The 18,626-nt window shown below is 38.8% G+C and overlaps 2 protein-coding genes across 2 annotated transcripts in view; one reads left to right on the top strand and one right to left on the bottom strand.

Annotated features, from left to right (window-relative positions):
* The window catches only part of ZDHHC6 (zinc finger, DHHC-type containing 6), a 17,443-nt gene extending 11,970 nt beyond the window's left edge, over positions 1-5,473 (bottom strand). The window contains exon 1 of the mRNA XM_009326052.1: positions 5,447-5,473. Within this exon, the coding sequence (XP_009324327.1) occupies positions 5,447-5,473 (27 nt within the window). The remainder of the gene's footprint in view (positions 1-5,446) is intronic.
* Positions 5,474-6,985: 1,512 nt separating this feature from the next.
* Positions 6,986-18,626, top strand: part of VTI1A (vesicle transport through interaction with t-SNAREs 1A) — a 273,558-nt gene continuing 261,917 nt past the window's right edge. Inside the window, exons 1-3 of the mRNA XM_009326051.1 lie at positions 6,986-6,992; positions 7,687-7,745; positions 12,560-12,670. Of these exons, the coding sequence (XP_009324326.1) occupies positions 6,986-6,992; positions 7,687-7,745; positions 12,560-12,670 (177 nt within the window). The remainder of the gene's footprint in view (positions 6,993-7,686; positions 7,746-12,559; positions 12,671-18,626) is intronic.

Genomic DNA, 18,626 nt, shown 5'->3' with positions numbered 1-18,626 from the left:
CGCGGAGAGGCCGTCGTCGCCCGGCGTGCGGGGCTCCCACCTGCGCTGCTCTCCGCCTTCAGGGCTGTGGCTGCGCACCGCAGGCCCGTCCTTCTCGCCTGTAAGAGCCTCTCCGGCTCCCGGAGCCTCCGGCTTCCCAGCAGCAAGCGCTTGGGGTGGTGGCAGAGGGTGCTAGTTGTCTTTAGCGTGGTCTGTCTCTGTGTCCCGTCAACCGAATGTGTTTTCTTGCTCCTTACACAGCAGAGTCAGGATTCATCTCCCTGCACATCTGTTCACGCAGCGAGTTGTTTCATGAAATGTGTTGAGAACAACCCGAGAGAATATTATTTGCTGGTCAGCTGCAAGGATCAGCCCTTCCCTTCTGACTTGCTGTGGGGCCGTGCAAAGTTATGCCAGCGCAACTGAAGGGCTGAGCAGAGCAGGGGTCAGAGCTGGGTGGACGTTTCCTCTACCGGCATTGCTACTGAATGCTTTTTACTGTGATCGTGGCACAACATCAGTAACAGAAATCAAGTATTTTTCATGTGGCATAGGCAGCATTTGTGCATGATTTAATCCGAATCTGTATTTTTGCTGCCTACTGTTAAAACATTTGATTTGGATAATTGACTGCGGTGACTCACATGTAGGAGCAGATTCAAAGAAATTGGTGTTCATTTACTTTGATATGTTTGTCAGTAGCCTGCAGCAATCATGGCCTGATTCGTGATGTATCCCTGCAGTAGAAACAGTAACGTCTGTAAGAGTGTTAGGGTAGAAAGCTGAAAATTATAATCTCTTTAACCAGCCCAGCTCTATCATCTAGCACATATGAATCAGTGCTCTAATAGAGGCGTCCTAGTACGAGACAGAGGGAAGCTGAAACTAGTGGCTTTCTCGGCTGTCCCTCTTGTAGCTCAGCTTAATGCGTTTTCTGTTTCCAGGTCATTAAATATTTCTGCCTCTGCTTCCTGTGCACATTTCCCAAAGCTTTAGGGTACTTAAACTGTAGGAGTGGATATCATATAAGGAGGGAATAAACACACACTAATGGTATACTTTTCCATATAACTAAAGGAAAAAATATCATGCATCCAGGACCAAAGAATAGCATCCTACTTTTAGAGTGGGAAATGCATCATGGAGTGATGAAGTAGTGGCTCTGAACAGGATTTGAGGTAGGTGGTCAACTAAAACATATTATCTCAGTGCAATGTTAATTCAGAGGTCCAAAATAGATCTGAAATGAATAAACGGGGATTTTGAGTAAAAATCTGTCTGATTCTGGAAAGTTATGTCCAATTCTAATCTTAGCAAGTTAGAAAGTCTTCTGATAAATTGGGGTTCAGTGACCAATCACAGCATGATTAAAGGACAGGAAATTATGCCTTTTCATCGGCTTAACAAAAGCTTTTTGTGTTTTGTAATGGAGACTTACAAAATGAAGAAGGGGGAGATCCAAAGAGTTCCTGTGATTGAAATTTAGAACTCGTGTAATTTAGTCTGCTCAGAAATGATACTTAACCTGTAAATGGCCACTGCAACAATTTACTGAGGGAATGCAGTGAATTCTTCGCTAAGATCAAGTACCTAATCAAGGCAGTATTTTCCACTGCCTCACAAAGGGTTGTTCACTTCTAAACAGTGTAAATTTAAGGACCTCTTGTAGGAACATGGAGACATCATAAAGACACTACTGGCTCCTCTTCTGAAAATCAGTAGTGCTACACTGATTTATGGAAAAAGAATAAAGATTTAATTTCCTAATTGTATAGATTTTGGAAGTCATCAGTGTCTGTTCAATAGTAGGAAGAATATTCTGCTTAGTAGTAGTGGATTTCTGTAATCCTCTCCTTGAATCAGTCTCCCTTATTCACTTAGGGAGACTTTGGAGCTTAAATATGAGATGTTTAAAGAGTATTGTCTTGAACAGTGACATAGCCTAGAAGCAGCAGGCTTTGAAATCATGATTCTTTTATGTGGCCATTAGAAGTTTTTTTCAGAATTTGCCATCCTCTCAGAGGAGAAAGAATGTTCCCTGCAGGACCGGTAGCGTGGTACCAGGCTAAATGGCCTCCAGATAAGACAATGGTTAATTTTTTTTTTTTAAAGAGGTGGCTTTTCCGTGTTAGGATTTGAGGCTAGTCATACACGGTTTGGACTGGCTTGCATTATAGCTACTTCTTGCGCTGTACATTTATGAGTGAGTGTGTTGCTTCAGTTTTCAGGGCTATTCTGTCTTTCATCAGCAAAAAATTCATGTATGACTTCAAAACAAATTGCAGTCTTAGCTAATAGAGGCATTTGACCACCTGGGGAAAAAAAAAAAATCTCTGACTCTGCTGAACACTTTGATCAGAAATATTTTAAATACACATTTTTCCCTTGTTTCTTAATAGGAATATTTGCAAGATCTTTGCTTCTTCATCACCAGAAGTTCCAGTTAGTTCTTGTGGAGATGGCTGGGAGACCCTCAAAAAGAGGATTATGAGGTGGGAGGGGGACGTGAGGAGAGATGCACGTGAGGTGGCAGTTTTCAGCAGCAGTGATTTGAGAGAGATTGCTGATGGCCTTCTTCCTCCACGCTGGAAGAAGCAGGATGAAAGGTGTAAGGACTTCTGCATAATACAGAGATATCTTCTGAAGTCTAGTGACTGGTTTATTTCCTTCTGCTGCCCAAGATGGACCTGCTGTAAGCTTCGTGTTCAGTTGAATTGGAGAAATACTGGTTAACTGTTTTTGCAACGTTCCTGCATTTGGTGTTGTCAGGACTTGATGCTGTCTTGTGTTCTAGGAGGATGATGGCTCAACAAACAATCCTATTGTCACAAATGCATAAATAGTTCAGCAAGAAATGTAACAAAGGCACTCTGATACTACAGAAACAATAAGCAGCAGGGACGATAGAACGTCTTGGGAAGAAATGTCTTCTGTTGAGGCCAGCATCATCTGGAGAATTGAAGTGTTCTAAATAGAGAAATGGCTTTTAAATAGATTATCTGTGATGCTGCTGCAGGTCTTTGAAGAATGAAGATCATTGGCTGATGTGTTCTATTAATGTTCCTCGGTGTTTCAGATAAACATCTGTCTTGTGCTTTGACCAAAAATTTATATAAATTTTGATTGCTTGATCTGAAAGAGAGTTTTATCAGCACAGATGGTGATGCTTAGCCTTTTCCCAGTACAATAGTCTCTGGGTCGTGATGGTTTTAGACTTGAGTGCTGTCATTCTTCTGATACTCGATACCTGCATTTTCTGCTGGGCAATCAAAGCACTGTATTTCGGTCTCTAACAGATTTAGTTGAAGAAAGTCCCACCTTTAGTTTTCTGTTGTACCCCTGTGCTGGAGTTTACTGTCTCCATTTCAGGTCCGGCTCATTGTGTTGTGCCTCTTGAACCCAGTTTTATAACGCAAAGAAAGAACCGCATGTATTGTTGCATCTGTCTCTGCTGTTGGGCAGTAACTTCTGGCAGTGGTGAACATGTAAACCACCTCAGCCGGTGTAGCAAAAGCGGCAAGTGGTCTATGAACTCAAGCCCGTTGTTACTCAGTCTCTTCCTCAGCATGTACTAATAAAAAGAAGCAATTCCACAAGCAATGAGGCTATCCACTCTTGGTCCAGACTCTTTTAATCATTGGTTGTGAGATCAAACCAGTGCTGTGTTATCTTTCTACACTTGTAGGCAGATTTCTGCCTTTCTGTAACTGCTGTATTTTGGGGGACAAAACAGTAACCAACGCAAGGGCAAAGCTGAAAGAATTGAGGAAAATGTAGTAAAAGCTTGTTTCTTTTAAGAAAGTGATGCAACCTTGTATACGAACACAGAATGGATTTCTTTGCAGTCCTTACCGGGAGGAAAAAACCACTTTTGTTTCCAGTTTTTATCCATATTTTGTCAATTTGACCAGTTAAATTATACAAGCTACATGCAATATTTTCTTTAGGACATTCTGTCTGGCAATGTGGAGACAAAATTCTGTTCTAAATTTAGTTATATTTGATGGAGCATTGTTTTTTATTTTCTTTAAAGGATATTATAAATTCTGAATTAAAAAAAGTTATTAAAAACCCTTTTCATTATTTCATATGATGGAAGTGTATTTAAGGAAATGATCAGATAGGCAGATTGAATACTAAGACACCGTGGAGTAGTACAGTTAGTAATATGAGGATCTTTAATTAGATCATAACTTGTTTGTCCTGATCTACTAGATTAGTGGCAAGCTTCCCTTACTCTGAGTAACTCCCTCTGACCTCATCTGCAGTCTCTGAGCAAGTCATCCTGTGGATATTGTGTCCTCCTTTCTATGGGGATTCTGACTGTGAAATAAGTTATTTCCTTAGGTTAACCATGGCAGTAAAACTGGAAGTAAACGATCTGAAAACCATTCCAGCAAGTGCTTTCTGATTGACAGTGTTGTAGTTAATGCTTCTGTTGCTGATATCAACAACAGGTCTAGGGGTGTTGGCAGCCCTGCAGGCAAGTGGCTCCAGGCAGCATACTCCCACCAGGATTTTACATGGATGCGGCTAGAGGAAGAAAGGAAAGTGAAACCAAGTGGGTGATACTTATACTTTGGTAAGCTTGCTTTTCCTTACCAAAGTGACCCTGCTGGATCCTGCCACCCCTTCTTGCTCTGGGGACTGCATGGTATTGTGTGCACTAGAGGATCAGCAGTTGCAACAATTTCAGCTGCTGTCCTGGAAATCCGTGAAGATACTGCTCCAATGCTGCAGTGCCAGGATGTTGCCATGTGCCTGCTCACACATCTGTGTTTGAAGGAACAACAAAGGCCTGTTGTCAGTAGACCTCGCTCCCAGCAGTTGCTCTGGTCACCAGCTGGGTGATTGTGTATTGATAAATCTGGGACAATGTTAAAATGCAACTCTGGAGTTGGGTTAAAGTTTAATTAACTAAACCATTGAAGATCATTTGAATACCTCCTCAATTTTATGGGAGCAGTTTCAGCCAGACCTCTTTGTGTACTAATGAGTTTTCCCTACCAAAGGTCTGTACCTTAATATCTGTGTGGGTAGGTAAGATATTACTGGTCAGTGGAGTGCTACGTAGTTCTTGTAATCACAAGTACACACAGAATTTGTACAGAATGAAGTATCTTCCCCAAACCCCCAACTTTATATCCCTAAATTTCAGGTTGCTCAATGTATGTGGAAATTGTAATCTGGTAAAACTCAAGGAAATACTGAAATTGCTATAGTACATTTATTTTCTGCTGCTATATTTTTTTAATTTTATTTCAGCTTCAATAAATGGTATTGTGTGTTTTACATCTTACATTGTTTTTCCTTTCACTCATCATCATCTTGCCCACTTCCAAATGAAAGAACAGAGGTGTTTTGAGATGGTGGGTAGGAGAATTGAAATGTGTTGCCACTTAGGCAAACAAGTGGCAGATTCTCTTTTCTTTTGGGTTTAGTTATGTTAGGAAGATAAATCACTAACCATTACATTTTCTGGCTTGGGTGCCATCGTGAGAACCTGATGGGGAATTAAAGAAAGACATTGCTAGCAGAGAACTAAAAGTGCTGCACAGAAATGAGCATTTCCTACATCTTCTGCTGTAGTAGAATCAACCAGACGTCGCAGTGTGAATTCCAGATTTGTAAGAAAGGTGCTGTTTTTCCATGGCTTTAGCTTTGTAGAGAGGATTACTTGATGAAATTCTGGGCCTTTCAAGGATAAGAAGGGAAACTCTGGGAGAATTTAAAGGTGAGCTCTAACTTTTAATTTGTGGGGGGATTCAAGTGCCTCCTTCTCACTTGTGTCGCTGGCAGAGTTCCCTTTACTCAGAGGACTTCAGTGTACTTCAAGATTTTATTCTAGCTATGTTTTGCCAGACATACTGTTGTATCCTCAGAAGACAGCTTTTCTAGTCCTTGCATAGCTGGTTATTTGCAAAGATCTCTGCATTACCTTAAAGGTGGAAAGATGATCCTGAACCTGATCCTCTCTGCAGGCAGAGCTCCAATGTATGTAGCTGAAGAAGGACAGATCATGATGTTCACGTGTCCTTAAATGAGAGTGTAGAGTATCTTAGGTAAATGAGAAGACAGATGGATAGGCCCATGCAAATGTAATAAAGGGTACTGTGGAACAGCAGTGGGGCAGCTCGGCTGAAACACAACATGCTTATGCTGGGGATGTTTCACCAAAACCTCTGTAGCAATGTAGTCCTTTCAGAAGTGGTTCTGTTGCTTTTAAGGAAGGTTGTTTTAAGGGCACGTTTTACTTTATACAGCAGAAATTCTGTTTTTGGTTGCTACCTCAGCATGCCCCGATTCCTGCCTATGGCACTAAGTTTGCTTAAAAATAAAGCATTTCGGCCTCTGAGAAGCTAAATTATATATATTTAATAAAGGGAGTCCCTCTTGAAATTCAGTGGCTTGTGGCATGCAGAGGATCAAAGGGGATCATCAGATAGTCCCTTTTAGTCTTTAACGTGTCAATTCTAGGGTACAAAGAGATCATGTGGAAGAGAAGCAAAGGAATTCAGGCTAAAAAAGAAAACCGTGAAGTGTAAAGATACACAATAAAGTCTCTTGTGGCGACATAGACTTATCCATCATGTTCTCTGGGAAGCAATGACTGGAGATGCGTTTGTGCAATTCACTTTTTATCTGCTTCATCAGGCAAACCACCAGCACAGATGTCTCATGATGCTCCTGGTTTCAAACGAACCGTGGTGTAAAGGGTTGTATGTTCAGAGTTTTGTTGTTAACTTCATTGAGACAACGTGTGGATTTACAGTCAGAATGATGGAAGATGTGGCCATGAGAGGGGCATGAGGTGGTGCAAATGGCAGTATTGCAGCCCTTGAATGCTCATGGTAGTTAGGCAATGTGGAGACTTTTTATTATACAGTGACTGAATATTCCTCAGGAAGTCCCCTTTTGTGCTGTAACAAACCAAGTGGTCAAGCAATTGGAATATTTGGCAGATGTGACACTCAATCTCAGTTCACATTGGATTCTCTGCCTGAGAATGGATGGTTAGAGGCAGGTCAAAAGTTAGACATGCTCTCTATAGCTGGGATATAGACCTGTTGGGGAACCTGGCAGATGATCATTACTACATATAGCTTATAACTGATTTTAATTTTTTTAAATTTTCATATTTTATTAATTTACATTTTTACTGCTACTAGAAGACAGTGGTTTTCTTGTAGTTCTCATGGCATTTCATTTTGTTTCTGTTGAAGCAGAAGAAGCAGGGTTCTAGACACAGCATAGAAGCAGGGGAATAGAAACCTAATTTTTCTTCAGTACCTGGATTCATTATAAGTGGGATGCTTGGTTTTGTGCATCTCATATTTTGCAAATAAATAGGATAAGCCTTTGTTCTTAAGCCATAATTTTTTTTCCATTTGGCCTAAGTAGGTGCCTTCTCATGCATTTGTACGCACCCAGCAAGTGCCTGCTGAGGCATAACTCCTACACCTGAAGCAGCTGTAACTGCTTTCCTAACTAGCAAATGCTGCATAACAAAGCAGAAGCCTTCAAGGATTCTCCAATCTTTTTTTTTTTTTTTTAATTACTAATGTGGGTATCACAGTGCATGATGATGTCACACAGAATAAATCTCTTGAGTCAGTTTTAACTGGTACATATAAGCTTTTGAAAAAGTATATTTTTCTTTCACGGCAAGAGCACAATTATATTGGTATTTTCACAATTCTGTTTCAGATGACAAGAAGCAGATGGTTGCAAATGTTGAGAAACAGCTCGAAGAAGCAAGGGAACTGGTATGTTTTGGCTTTTCATATGTTAACTGCAAATTCCTACAGAAAATAATAGGATCATTAGCGGTAACGTTTAACACACATGATGCCCTAAAAATATTTAACAATAATATATTAGAAAATGAAATAATATTTTTTAAATAGTTCTTACTTGAGGATATGAAATACCCAAGAGGAATGTATCCTTTGTTAATCTTGTGTTAAGTGATTTAAGGTTTGCATTATTGCTGTAAGTTATCACAGGCTGCTACAGGCTTTGAGTTGTGGATTAGGTCTTTTACTTTAGGAATTGAGTTAAATATTTACACACGTGGACTGTTTGTTTTTTTCTTGTAGGACCTGTGCATCTACTTGATTTAATCTTTCTGATTGTCTTGTAGAGCAGTAGATCTTTTTTTCTCTTTTAGCAGGCGAGGCATAAAGATATTTAGTTCTTTGAGGTCAAGGGGGCAATGGTAGTGTGGATTACTGATGCGAGAAGAGTATATATGTTAATCAAGCATTAGTTAGTGGTCCGCACTGACAGAAGAAAGCAATATATGTTAAGCAACTGTGACCTTTTTGTAATTTGTTCCCATTACAGCCTGTTGTGTCCTCCATCTGGATGGAGTGTAAAAGTAAAGTTTTGTAGATGTGGACTAACTGAGCAAAGGTGTTGGTGACAGTTGAGATTGACTTTTTCCCACATAGCCAATAGTTCCTTGCCTGAAATTGCTTTTGTTTATTGCTTGCAAATGAGTTTGGTCTATCTAGTGTCAGAAATGTAATTTGACTGTTAGGATGGGGAAAGGAAATTAGTTCTTGTAGCCTGAAAGTTCTTGTAATTGAGCAACTTGAATCAATTATTTGGTTACTAACTAAACAGTAATATTGAAATTCACTTTTTAAAGTGGCATAGGAAGAAAAAGGTCTCTAGAGTGTTTGTTGACAAATGTGGTGCTTTTGGTTTAAGAATTGAATTAGTGTTGTAGACCAGAGCACTGGAATAGCATCCAGGAAAGCCGGATCTTGGGATGACTCCACTGCAGGTTTACCCTGCGAGGATGGCAAGGTGCCTAACCTCTCTGATTTGGTATTCTCAGTGAGAAATACAGTAAAATTACTGTCCCATCTCATGAGGATGTTCTGAAGATATATTAAGGCCTTTTGGGCACTTTCGTATTCAAACAGCTGAAAGTAAGTAAAAATCCAGAAATGTTTTTCATCTCCTTTTCACTACAACTTGACATGGCAAAAAAGCATAGCAGTACAGGGAAATTGTAGGATGGGTGGTCTGAGGAAAAATAATTCGAATTTGGTTTTCTACTTGAAGATTGGAAGGAGCAGAAGTTGAGTTAATGGCTCGTTACTTTTCTCCTTATGTTGGAAAAAGATCATCTAAATTTGTATTTATTCTGAGATTAAAAAGTAAAGCCTGTATCTGTACTTTTATCCTAAAGATAATCTTCATTTAATGTACTGGCTTTTCTTTCATGCTTTTGTTTTAGATCTTGTTGCTAATGCTGCTAGACAGGTGCTTAATTCAGTTATTGGCTTTAAGCAATTACCTAACATGTTTGTGATTAATGTCAAGGCTTGGGTTTAAAAATCAATTTGAACAAACCTGCTACTAACAGAACTGATTAAAAAGATCCTCTTTTAAACTAAAGGCTACAGTAGAAAATAAAAATAAGCCTAATTCCTTGCTACTGGTAGTTTTCATACATCGGTTTGCTTCATTGTCTTGAGTAGTCAAAGCTGGGTTTAGCTGATTTTGTTTTATTTTCTTCTTGGCTAGGAAATAACACTCTCATGTATTATAAATATTATTGTAGAGATAATTTATTTACATTGACTAACCATTGATTGTTTTAGAACAGTCTGCTTTGTTTGGGTAAAATCACTGGTGATTTCATCTATGTGCAGAACTGACACCAAAACTTTTCAGACTCCCAGGCTGCCTTTTCAAGCCAGAGCTGCTGAGTAAGAGATCTCTGGAGAGAAATTCTGTCATTCTGCATCCTGTGTGGAGTATCTGAATGTTATTTTTACCAGGTTTTTAAGAAAGGAAAATGTTGTGATAACCTTAGGGAAATTCTTTAAGTGTAAAATCTAGCATGTGCTAGGAGAGCTGGAATTAGCATTTTTGAGTGAAATCTGTTTTTAAGAAGAAAAAACTGTGCATTATTTGCCTTTATGTTTTATGAGGGACACATCACAAAATTGTTGTGTTGCAAGTGCTGGGTTATTCTTATCTAGACACTTGGCTTTTTAATAATGCATGTAAATTTAGTGTTGCAAATGCTAGGTTATTCTTATTTAGACACTTGGGTTTTTTTAAATATAGATCTCTATTTTAGTTCCCGGACTTTAGAATCAGAATAAAATAGCAAAACCTACAAGTTTCATAAAATGCTAGCAACTCTCCAGAGCAATTTCCACATGGAAAAGTTCTGCAGGAGGGGGAGACTTATTTTGGAGTCTCAATGGACATCAGCAGCAGCACTACCTTACTTTGTTGTACTTTTGAATGGAATTACCATTGGTTGCTCTGCTTTATGCTGTATTCGGTGCTGGGAGTGTACTGGGTGTTGTTAGGAGCAAACCTGCTAGGTTAAACACCTGGGGAGCCTTAAGGATGGGGCCTGGTTTATGAATTTGAGCAAGAGTTAGGTGCCAAAATGCTCAGCTTCACTAGAGTGGTGGCAAGTTTGAACATACGCAATAAGAGAAGTTTGAGCTTTTAGGTTTTCTGAAGAAAACTTAAGCTTCTACAGATGTTTTGAGATTTAAATGCCAGCTTATTTTTAGCTTTTAGTAGAATTTAGCTCTGTTCTTGCTAGTGTATGAAAAACATGATTTTATGACCAATAATGTGAGGCCTGAAAGTGAGGATGCATGAAATTAGGTTTCCTTTAGGTTCACACCTGCTTGGACGGCTATCTTCTGCATGACTCCGCATGGAAATTTATCAGCCCAGCCACAAAATGTACCCGTTTAAGCTCATGATGACAAAAAAAAAAGCCGTTAAGTGTCGGTCAGCCTAAATAGGCATGCTTTATCATTGTTCCTTGGACCTTACACTCTCTGATACTGACCCTTTAGAATGAACATTTTGGATTTAATGGACTGTGGTCTGATCCTTGCTGCAAATTTTGTATTTACTGGGAGATGGTTTCATTTTTGTATAATAGATAAGAATTGAGACTTCAGTAAAGTATCCCGACCTTGCACATATAATTATATATATATGAGAGGAATGTTTTCTATGTTTATAGAACATTTGAGATCAAATATATTGAGATGAAATTGATAAGAAATAAGCCATTAACTCCAGCTATCGGTTTAATTTATGATACCCCTTTGGAAAGTTAAGCCTGAGCCAAAGAACTGAGTAGAATTAGGAATTGCTTTGTATGTTTCAATTCATTACTGACTATTTAATTAAAGTCTGCTTTACAGTTTATTATTGGATATAATTTTGTATAATCAGAATAGATCAGGCGGAATGACTCTTGAGTATCTGGTAATTCCACTGATTAAATTCAGATTCTTTTCTTACGATATGAGGATGAAATTTCAAAGTGTAAGCAAGCAATTACATAGGAATAAACTGTAGCTGTCCCTTGTGAAGACCTGTAACCAGTAGCTTGGGACCCTAACGGAAAGGCATTTCTGTTCCAGTGCCATATTGCTCAACTGAGATCAGTAGGAGACGAGTAAATATTGTTTCAGGTGCCTTCAGCAACCAAGGAGAAGTATTCCATTATCTTTTTGAGAGTAAGTTGGAAAGATTTTAAAAGGCAGGTAAGGGATTCTTCAGCTGTGCAAAACAGAATTTCCAAACAGACAGCACTATGTAGTGGACGCTCCATGACCCAGTGGGCAGGTAACTAGCAGGCAGCTCAACCCTGGTTTATAACTCCTTTTGATTTTCTGTACCTCTGTCCCATATTCTTGCGTTTCAGGCCCCTTAGTATTCTACGTGGCAAGAATAAATAGAATATATCTTTCAAAAGCTTTTTCTATCTCTGATGTTTTAATGCATTTGACTGTATACAAGTTCTTGAATAGTATTGTCATTAAATCCTGAAATTCAGCTATTTAATATACCTACATACAGATTTGGGAAGTAGATTTAGGCAGTCATTTCAGGCTTTGTAATTCTGCCGAGTAAGCAGTATTTAAAAGAAAAAGAATTATTTTATTAAACATAGAGGCTGGTGGTAAATAAAACTTTAAACATAGAATCATAGAATCATAGAATCATTAAGGTTGGAAGAGACCTCCAAGATCATCGAGTCCAACCATCAACCCAACAACATGTGTGTATATATATACACACACGTATATACATACATATACATGTATATACACACACACATATGTGTGTGTATATATACGTATGTATATATACATACGTGTGTGTGTGTATAAAAACAAATAAAATACCTTTTTCAGCAAAGGGTTTCCAAAACCACACAGCTAGATGGAGGTAGGCTTTCTTCTGAACTATGCTCATTTGCAGGAAGTTATTTAACCTCAGTTTTACTATTTTCTTGTAATAAAATGTATTCACCACATTTGGAATTGAAATCCAGAAATGTTTGACTGGAATCATTCATTCTAAGTGTTAATGATACTAATTTTGTCACTTGTTTGTTGACTTAAGGTTGTGTAAAGATTTTTAATAAATTGTTTATATAATGCAGAATAAACAACATTTTTCATGATAAAGAAGGAATATTTCTTAGTATTTGTGAACATTTTAGGTAGATTCATCTTTGCTTTAATTACCCTTTTGATTTACATGTCTCTTCTTTATTTTTACTTGCTAGCTTGAGCAGATGGAACTTGAAGTTCGAGAGATCCCACCTCAAAGCCGAGGAATGTACAGTAGTCGAATGAGAAGCTACAAACAAGAAATGGGAAAACTTGAAGCTGATTTTGTGAGTTTTTAACATATTACATAAAGAAGGCATCTATGAGAATTTTTTAAATATAATAATGCAGTTATTCAGGCAACTTGAGAGGGTATTTTTGACTAGTGTGAGAGACGAGTTCTGCGTGTATCTTGCTGTATTTATGGACAGATGAAAACCAAATTGGGGAGAAGAAGCTTCTCTTTTTGTAGCAGTCTCATACCAATATTCAAGTTGCTAGCCTTCTGTCCCTTTGCCCTGGACCTAAATTGTTTCTGTGCCATTAAACATTGTGAGTGTTCATGCTGTAGGAGAAATAGTCAGCTTTTAATCCTATTTCTCAAGGAATGACAGGTAGAACATCAGAATTAATACTTAAATTATAATGTGAGTATAGTCTGAGTGGAAAATAATGGTTCATTTAAGACAGCTTGTAGTAATGTGGGGAGTGACATGAAAAGCAATGTAATCTCCAATCCATGGAATTTTGAATGTGGTTCATCTCATGTGCACTTCATTTCTTAGTCTCTGTGATTTCATTTCCATTGCACTTAGATTCTTCTTGGCTTTTGTGTAAATCAATTGTATATACTATATTTTTCAAGTAATGGATGCAAAATAACAAGATTCCCTTGTCTAGGGGCTTCTGCTACAGTTATCAGTCCTTTCTTGTGACTAGGATTTGCACTGAATAGATTTACATAGAGACAAAGCTGTTTCCTTTAAAATCCTGAAAAAGTTCAAAGGGATTGCTAAGTGTAGGAAAATGCTATGTTAATTGGCAGCAGCTCAGTTCCTCCAGGGTGGGGAGAAAGAAATAACTGGAGAACTGTGAATTTTCTCGGTTTGCTGGCAGCAGTTTATTCCTTCAGGGGAGGGGAGTCAATGTTTATACCTGCAGCCAGGAAATCCAGCTGACTGTCACTCCTCTGTGCTTCTGCCAAGTTGAGAAGTCACACAAAAATGTATTAGTTAGAAGGCGGTTGCAATTTTGTAAAGTTTGAGGAATGTTAGGATAAAAAGACTTGCATCAAAATTTTGAGACAATCTCATGCTGTTCTACTGTAGGAAGTGCGTATGGCCCTGCTGGCTAAACAGTGGCTTCCAAGAGAGAGCAATTTCTGGACCAGTAGCGAATGCTGTTTATCTTCTCAGATGTGGGAGAATTTGCTTTCAGAATATATTTGTTGCTGGCCTATTTCTCTATGTAGGCAGAAGCTGGGAATTGGTACTTCCATGTTCCCAGGCAATGGGGAATGGGAGAGTTCGGAACTGGACACTCTTTATGGAAGAGGAGAAATGAGTGTGTGTGGAAGAAATGCATCAGAGCACTAGGAGTTACGTGGCTGAAAGAACGTAAGTTTGTGCTCGGAGCAAAGGAGCAAAACCAACATGAGAAAGAGGAAGGAATAGATTGTAATAATGGGAAAAAACCAACAGCCCAAAACCCAAGGGTGGCATTCAGCAGAAGATCAAGGAAAAAAAGTGGAGTGAAGGATGGAGCAAAGTACTGAAAGAAAACAACAACTATGCTTGGAAAAATCTCAGTTACATAGAAAATAGTGTTGTTACAACTGAATTCCCTACATAATTCCAGTTTCTAAGTACTAACATTTTTCTAAGTTTGTATGTGAGGGTTTGAGAATCTTTTTGGGTTGTTCTCTGGTCAATAGCAACTTGTTGGAAACTATATAACAAAATGATTCAGTTGTGAGTTCAAAGAGGGAAGAGGAGGAAGGAAAGGAAATATTATTTTGACTCTATAAGCTGCAGGGCCACTGAAGGTAGGAAGTTGAGAGTATTTGCTGAAATGAAAGTGGTTTTGAGTGTTCTGCCTGAATAGTGTCCTGAATGAGTTGTGACCTGTTTGACTGTAAGCAAAGCATATAGAGTTTATGTAAGAACTTTAGCAGGCCTTTAGGGAAAGCAGATCTAAGTACTATTAAAATGAATTCACTTTTATAGATGAAGGGAAATTCTTAACTGGGAATGATACTGGCGGTTTCGGGTTAGGATCAGCGTACAGGGTTGCTGCTCAAAGTTCTCGGCTTTTCCAAGAGGCACACAGATTTGTTCTTTATAAATGGAGTTGGAATCTCAGCTGGATCCCAATGTATTTGGCTTGCCCTTTCTTCCTGTGTGAAGCAGCCTGTGCACTGAGAGGACATTTCTCAATCATCTTGAAGTGTGTGTTTCATTTTAAAGAAATAATCTCTGTGAAATGAATTGCAAAAAATATATACCTCACTATATAGTCTTTTTCAATAAGTTCTGTATTTCAAACATGAAATGAAAGCAGAACTGGGACTGGTAGTTTTCTTTTATATTCATCATAACGAACATGAGTTTTGATCTTGTGGTTCTTTGCGTGCCTTAAAGCATCTTGAAAATTTGGCCTCACCCAAGCAGTTACGGAAAACAGTAGCACAGCAACATATTTAAAAGTTAGGAGAAGGAAACAGGAAGTACGTGGACTGCCCACAAGGATGGACAGCATTAGGGTTTATTTGTGACATGCAATATCTAATTACTGGGTTTATTTGATCTTGGGCAATATGTGTAAAAATGACAAAACACTGGACCATCACTTTGATATTATTTACTACATACTGTGGCATCTTAATGAGTATGTAGTGGTTTTTTCCTATGCGCTTTACTATGCCAGAAGTATATTCTGAAAAATACAGATTTGAGCTTAGTTGAGCTGTACTTTGAAAAGTTAGTCCAAATGTGGCTTGTTTGTCTCTAACTTTCTGATCAAATAGGAACAAGTTGCAAATAGAAGATTTATTTCCCCTCATTGCTAAGCCTTGTTATCTTGAGTCATGCCTACAGTTAGTTATCAGTGCTCTGCAGTCCAGAGGCGTGTGTGGAGGCAATGACATCTACCCCATGCGCTGTATTGCACACGGGTAGTTGGTAACCCACTGTCGTGGTTTAACCTCAGTTGGCAACTGAGCACCATGCAGCCGCTCGCTCACTCCCCCATGGTGGGATGGGGGAGAGAATCGGAAGGGTAAAAGTGAGAAAACTCGTGGGTTGAGATAAAAACAGTTTAATAGGTAAAGCAAAAGCCGCGCACGCAAGCAAAGCAAACCAAGGAATTCATTCACTACTTCCCATGGGCAGGCAGGTGTTCAGCCATCCCCAGGAAAGCAGGGCTCCATCACGCGTAACCGTTACTTGGGAAGACAAACACCATCACTCCAAACGTCCCCCCCTTCCTTCTTCTTCCCCCAGCTTTATACTGAGCATGACATCACATGGTATGGAATATCCCTTTGGCCAGTTTGGGTCAGCTGTCCTGGCTGTGCCCCCTCCCAGCTTCTTGTGCACCTGCAGCCTTCTCAGTTGGTAGAGCATGGGAAGCTGAAAAGTCCTTGACTAGTACCTAGCAACAACTAAAACATGGGTGCCTTACCGATTTTGTTCCCATCCTAAATCCAAAACACAGCACTGTACCAGCCACCAGGAAGGAAATCAACTCTATCCCTGCCGAAACCAGGACACCCACTAATTGCATTAAATCATATCTGAGGAGAAAAAGCCATCTTGCTCCATCTTGGCGCTCCCTCTTGGAGAGGAACAGTGAGAATGAAAAAAAGAATAGCTCAATTTTGTCATTAAAAGTACTCAGATAGCAAAGCACTGTGAATATGGATGGTGAAAATTAACAAAGCATGTATTGCACCTCAACCTAAGGCAGCAGCAGTTTCTGATGCTTGCCTCAGTGCTGTGCAGTCTTCCATGGGGAGCAGAAGCCTGGGGAGAAATACAAGAATAGGGCAAGCATAAAGTGATACTTCTGTGCAAAAAAGCTGTATACACCTCAAAAGGCTAAGTTTCAGGCTTGCCTTACTGTGTGTGATAAACATGTCAAAACAGAGTAAAACTGTTAAACCTTATGTTGTCTTTTTTAACTTGCAGATGTAAATATTCGTTTTATGATCTTATTTTCAATAGTATGTACCAGTACAGCATGTTTATAGCGGGGTTTCATTCCTGTTAGGTCTCGAAAGCTGTAGTCCCAAACCTGCAGGGGCCCTGGAGCTCCTGCATGGAGCAGGCTTGCTGGGTTGCGAAGATTGTGGTAATGGCTCTATCTTGTGGCCCGAAGTGGAGTTGCAGACCAGGTACTTGTGCTTTCTGGGTTGATTAAGGTCTTGGGACCACCTACTAAAGAGTTTCTGAAATTTAAAACAATCTTCCTATGAGGAGGTTTTTTTCCTGCGCCTACCGATGCACCATTATGTGGTTTAAGCTCGTAAATATTTTGTTTTTGACTATTTCAGATGTAGAATGTTCATGGTGACTGCCTGCATGAAGTAAGTTCTGAATGCAAAAAAAGCCTTCTGTTTTGTTGTAGTCTTTTAAGTACATGAACTATAGGTTTTGTTTATTTTTTTTTTCAAATAAAGCATTTTTTAGTTAAAATCACTGAAAATAGCCAGTGATCTTTAAACAGTGGGGATATGCAGTGGTAAAAGGCTTTCCAGATTTTATAAAAATACTTTGACCTGAATCTATCCCAGTTCATGTGAAACTGTGTGGTTATCTGCTAGCATTAGTATTCACCCCAAGGGTTCCACGTACTGGCTCACTGTCAGGGCACCATAAAAAAAGAAAAAGAAAAAAAAAAAAGGCAGGCATTTTCCTGAAAAGCTTACAGCTGAAGTATGAGGCATTCCAATAGATGGGGAAATATAAAAATCCAGTAAGACCATATTACACAGTAATATTCTTATTACAAAAATGAGTACTACATAATCAGTGCTGAAAGTGGGATGGGTGTATTCAACAAGAAAAATAGCCATCAAATAAAAGAGGAAGCATAGGAACTGTTCCTATTCTGTCATTGCAGCACAGAGGCAAATTTTACAGGTGGCATTTGTTATCAATCCAAGAGACAGTATTCATTCCTTTTAAAGACTCAGAATTGGTTCTGATTTTGGTTATTCTGACCTTCAACTTAAAAGCAAAAAAAAAAAAAAAGAGGGGGAGAAGCCACAGATACATAGACAGATACATTGTACACAACTTGACTAAACATTTAAACATTTTTGCCATTTAACAATAGCTTCAGTTCAGTCAGTAGTGAAAATATATATTCACATTTCATACCTCTTACAGGTTCTGTTTAAGATAATTGTTGGCAACTACTGTTAAGCTTTAAAAACATTTAAGGAGATAAACAATGGAATTGCATTTGATAAAGTTAGCTCTTTTGTGTGACTGAAGTACCCCCTGAGCCCAGAAGCTCACCTGAAGAACTGCTACAGCTGTGTCTGTTATATTCTGGCTGCTTTTTGCAAATATTGCTACCCTTATTTCAGTCATATTTCAGTCACCTACCCAGACAAATACTCATATGGCTATAAGCTTAATGAACAACATTTGTCAAATGACAAGTTAGTGGCCTGTATATTTATGGCCGGAGTCCTCCCTAGCTTTCCAGTTTGAGCTAAAAGTTTAAAGACTCAACTGTTGCTGCTGGATTATTTTGATTTATAAAGCAAAGCCTTATTGCTTTATAGTTACAAAATCATAAACTGTGTGTGGGACAGATGTGTCTATCTTCATAGTTGTATCCCAACAGCATTAATAAAAACAGGGAACCCACCATGTGTACACATTATGTATGCATGTGCTCCCTGCACGGGCAGGCATGCGTGCCTGTAGTGAAAATCTGATCTTGTTGACAAATTTGAAACTTTTGAAATCAGATTAGTTTTTGCTATATGAGCAGTACAGCTCTTTTGAACAGGGCTGTGGAGGATTTGTTTTAATGCACATGAGATTGAACTGATTAAGTTTCAGAAGAAAGAATTTGAAATATCTGACCATGTACTTTGACAATCTAATTTTGGAAAGCATTTTGTGAACAAAAGTTCTTTCACTGTGCCATTTTTATAGATACTGTCTCCTTCTTGAGATAAGTAATCAGTCCTCTACGCTGTACTTAAACTGCTCTATACAGAGGCAT

This window comes from Pygoscelis adeliae, unplaced genomic scaffold (genome assembly GCF_000699105.1).
Source record: "Pygoscelis adeliae isolate BGI_AS28 unplaced genomic scaffold, ASM69910v1 Scaffold4, whole genome shotgun sequence".
Lineage (NCBI taxonomy): Eukaryota > Metazoa > Chordata > Aves > Sphenisciformes > Spheniscidae > Pygoscelis > Pygoscelis adeliae.
This window is presented reverse-complemented; position numbering and strand designations above follow the sequence as displayed.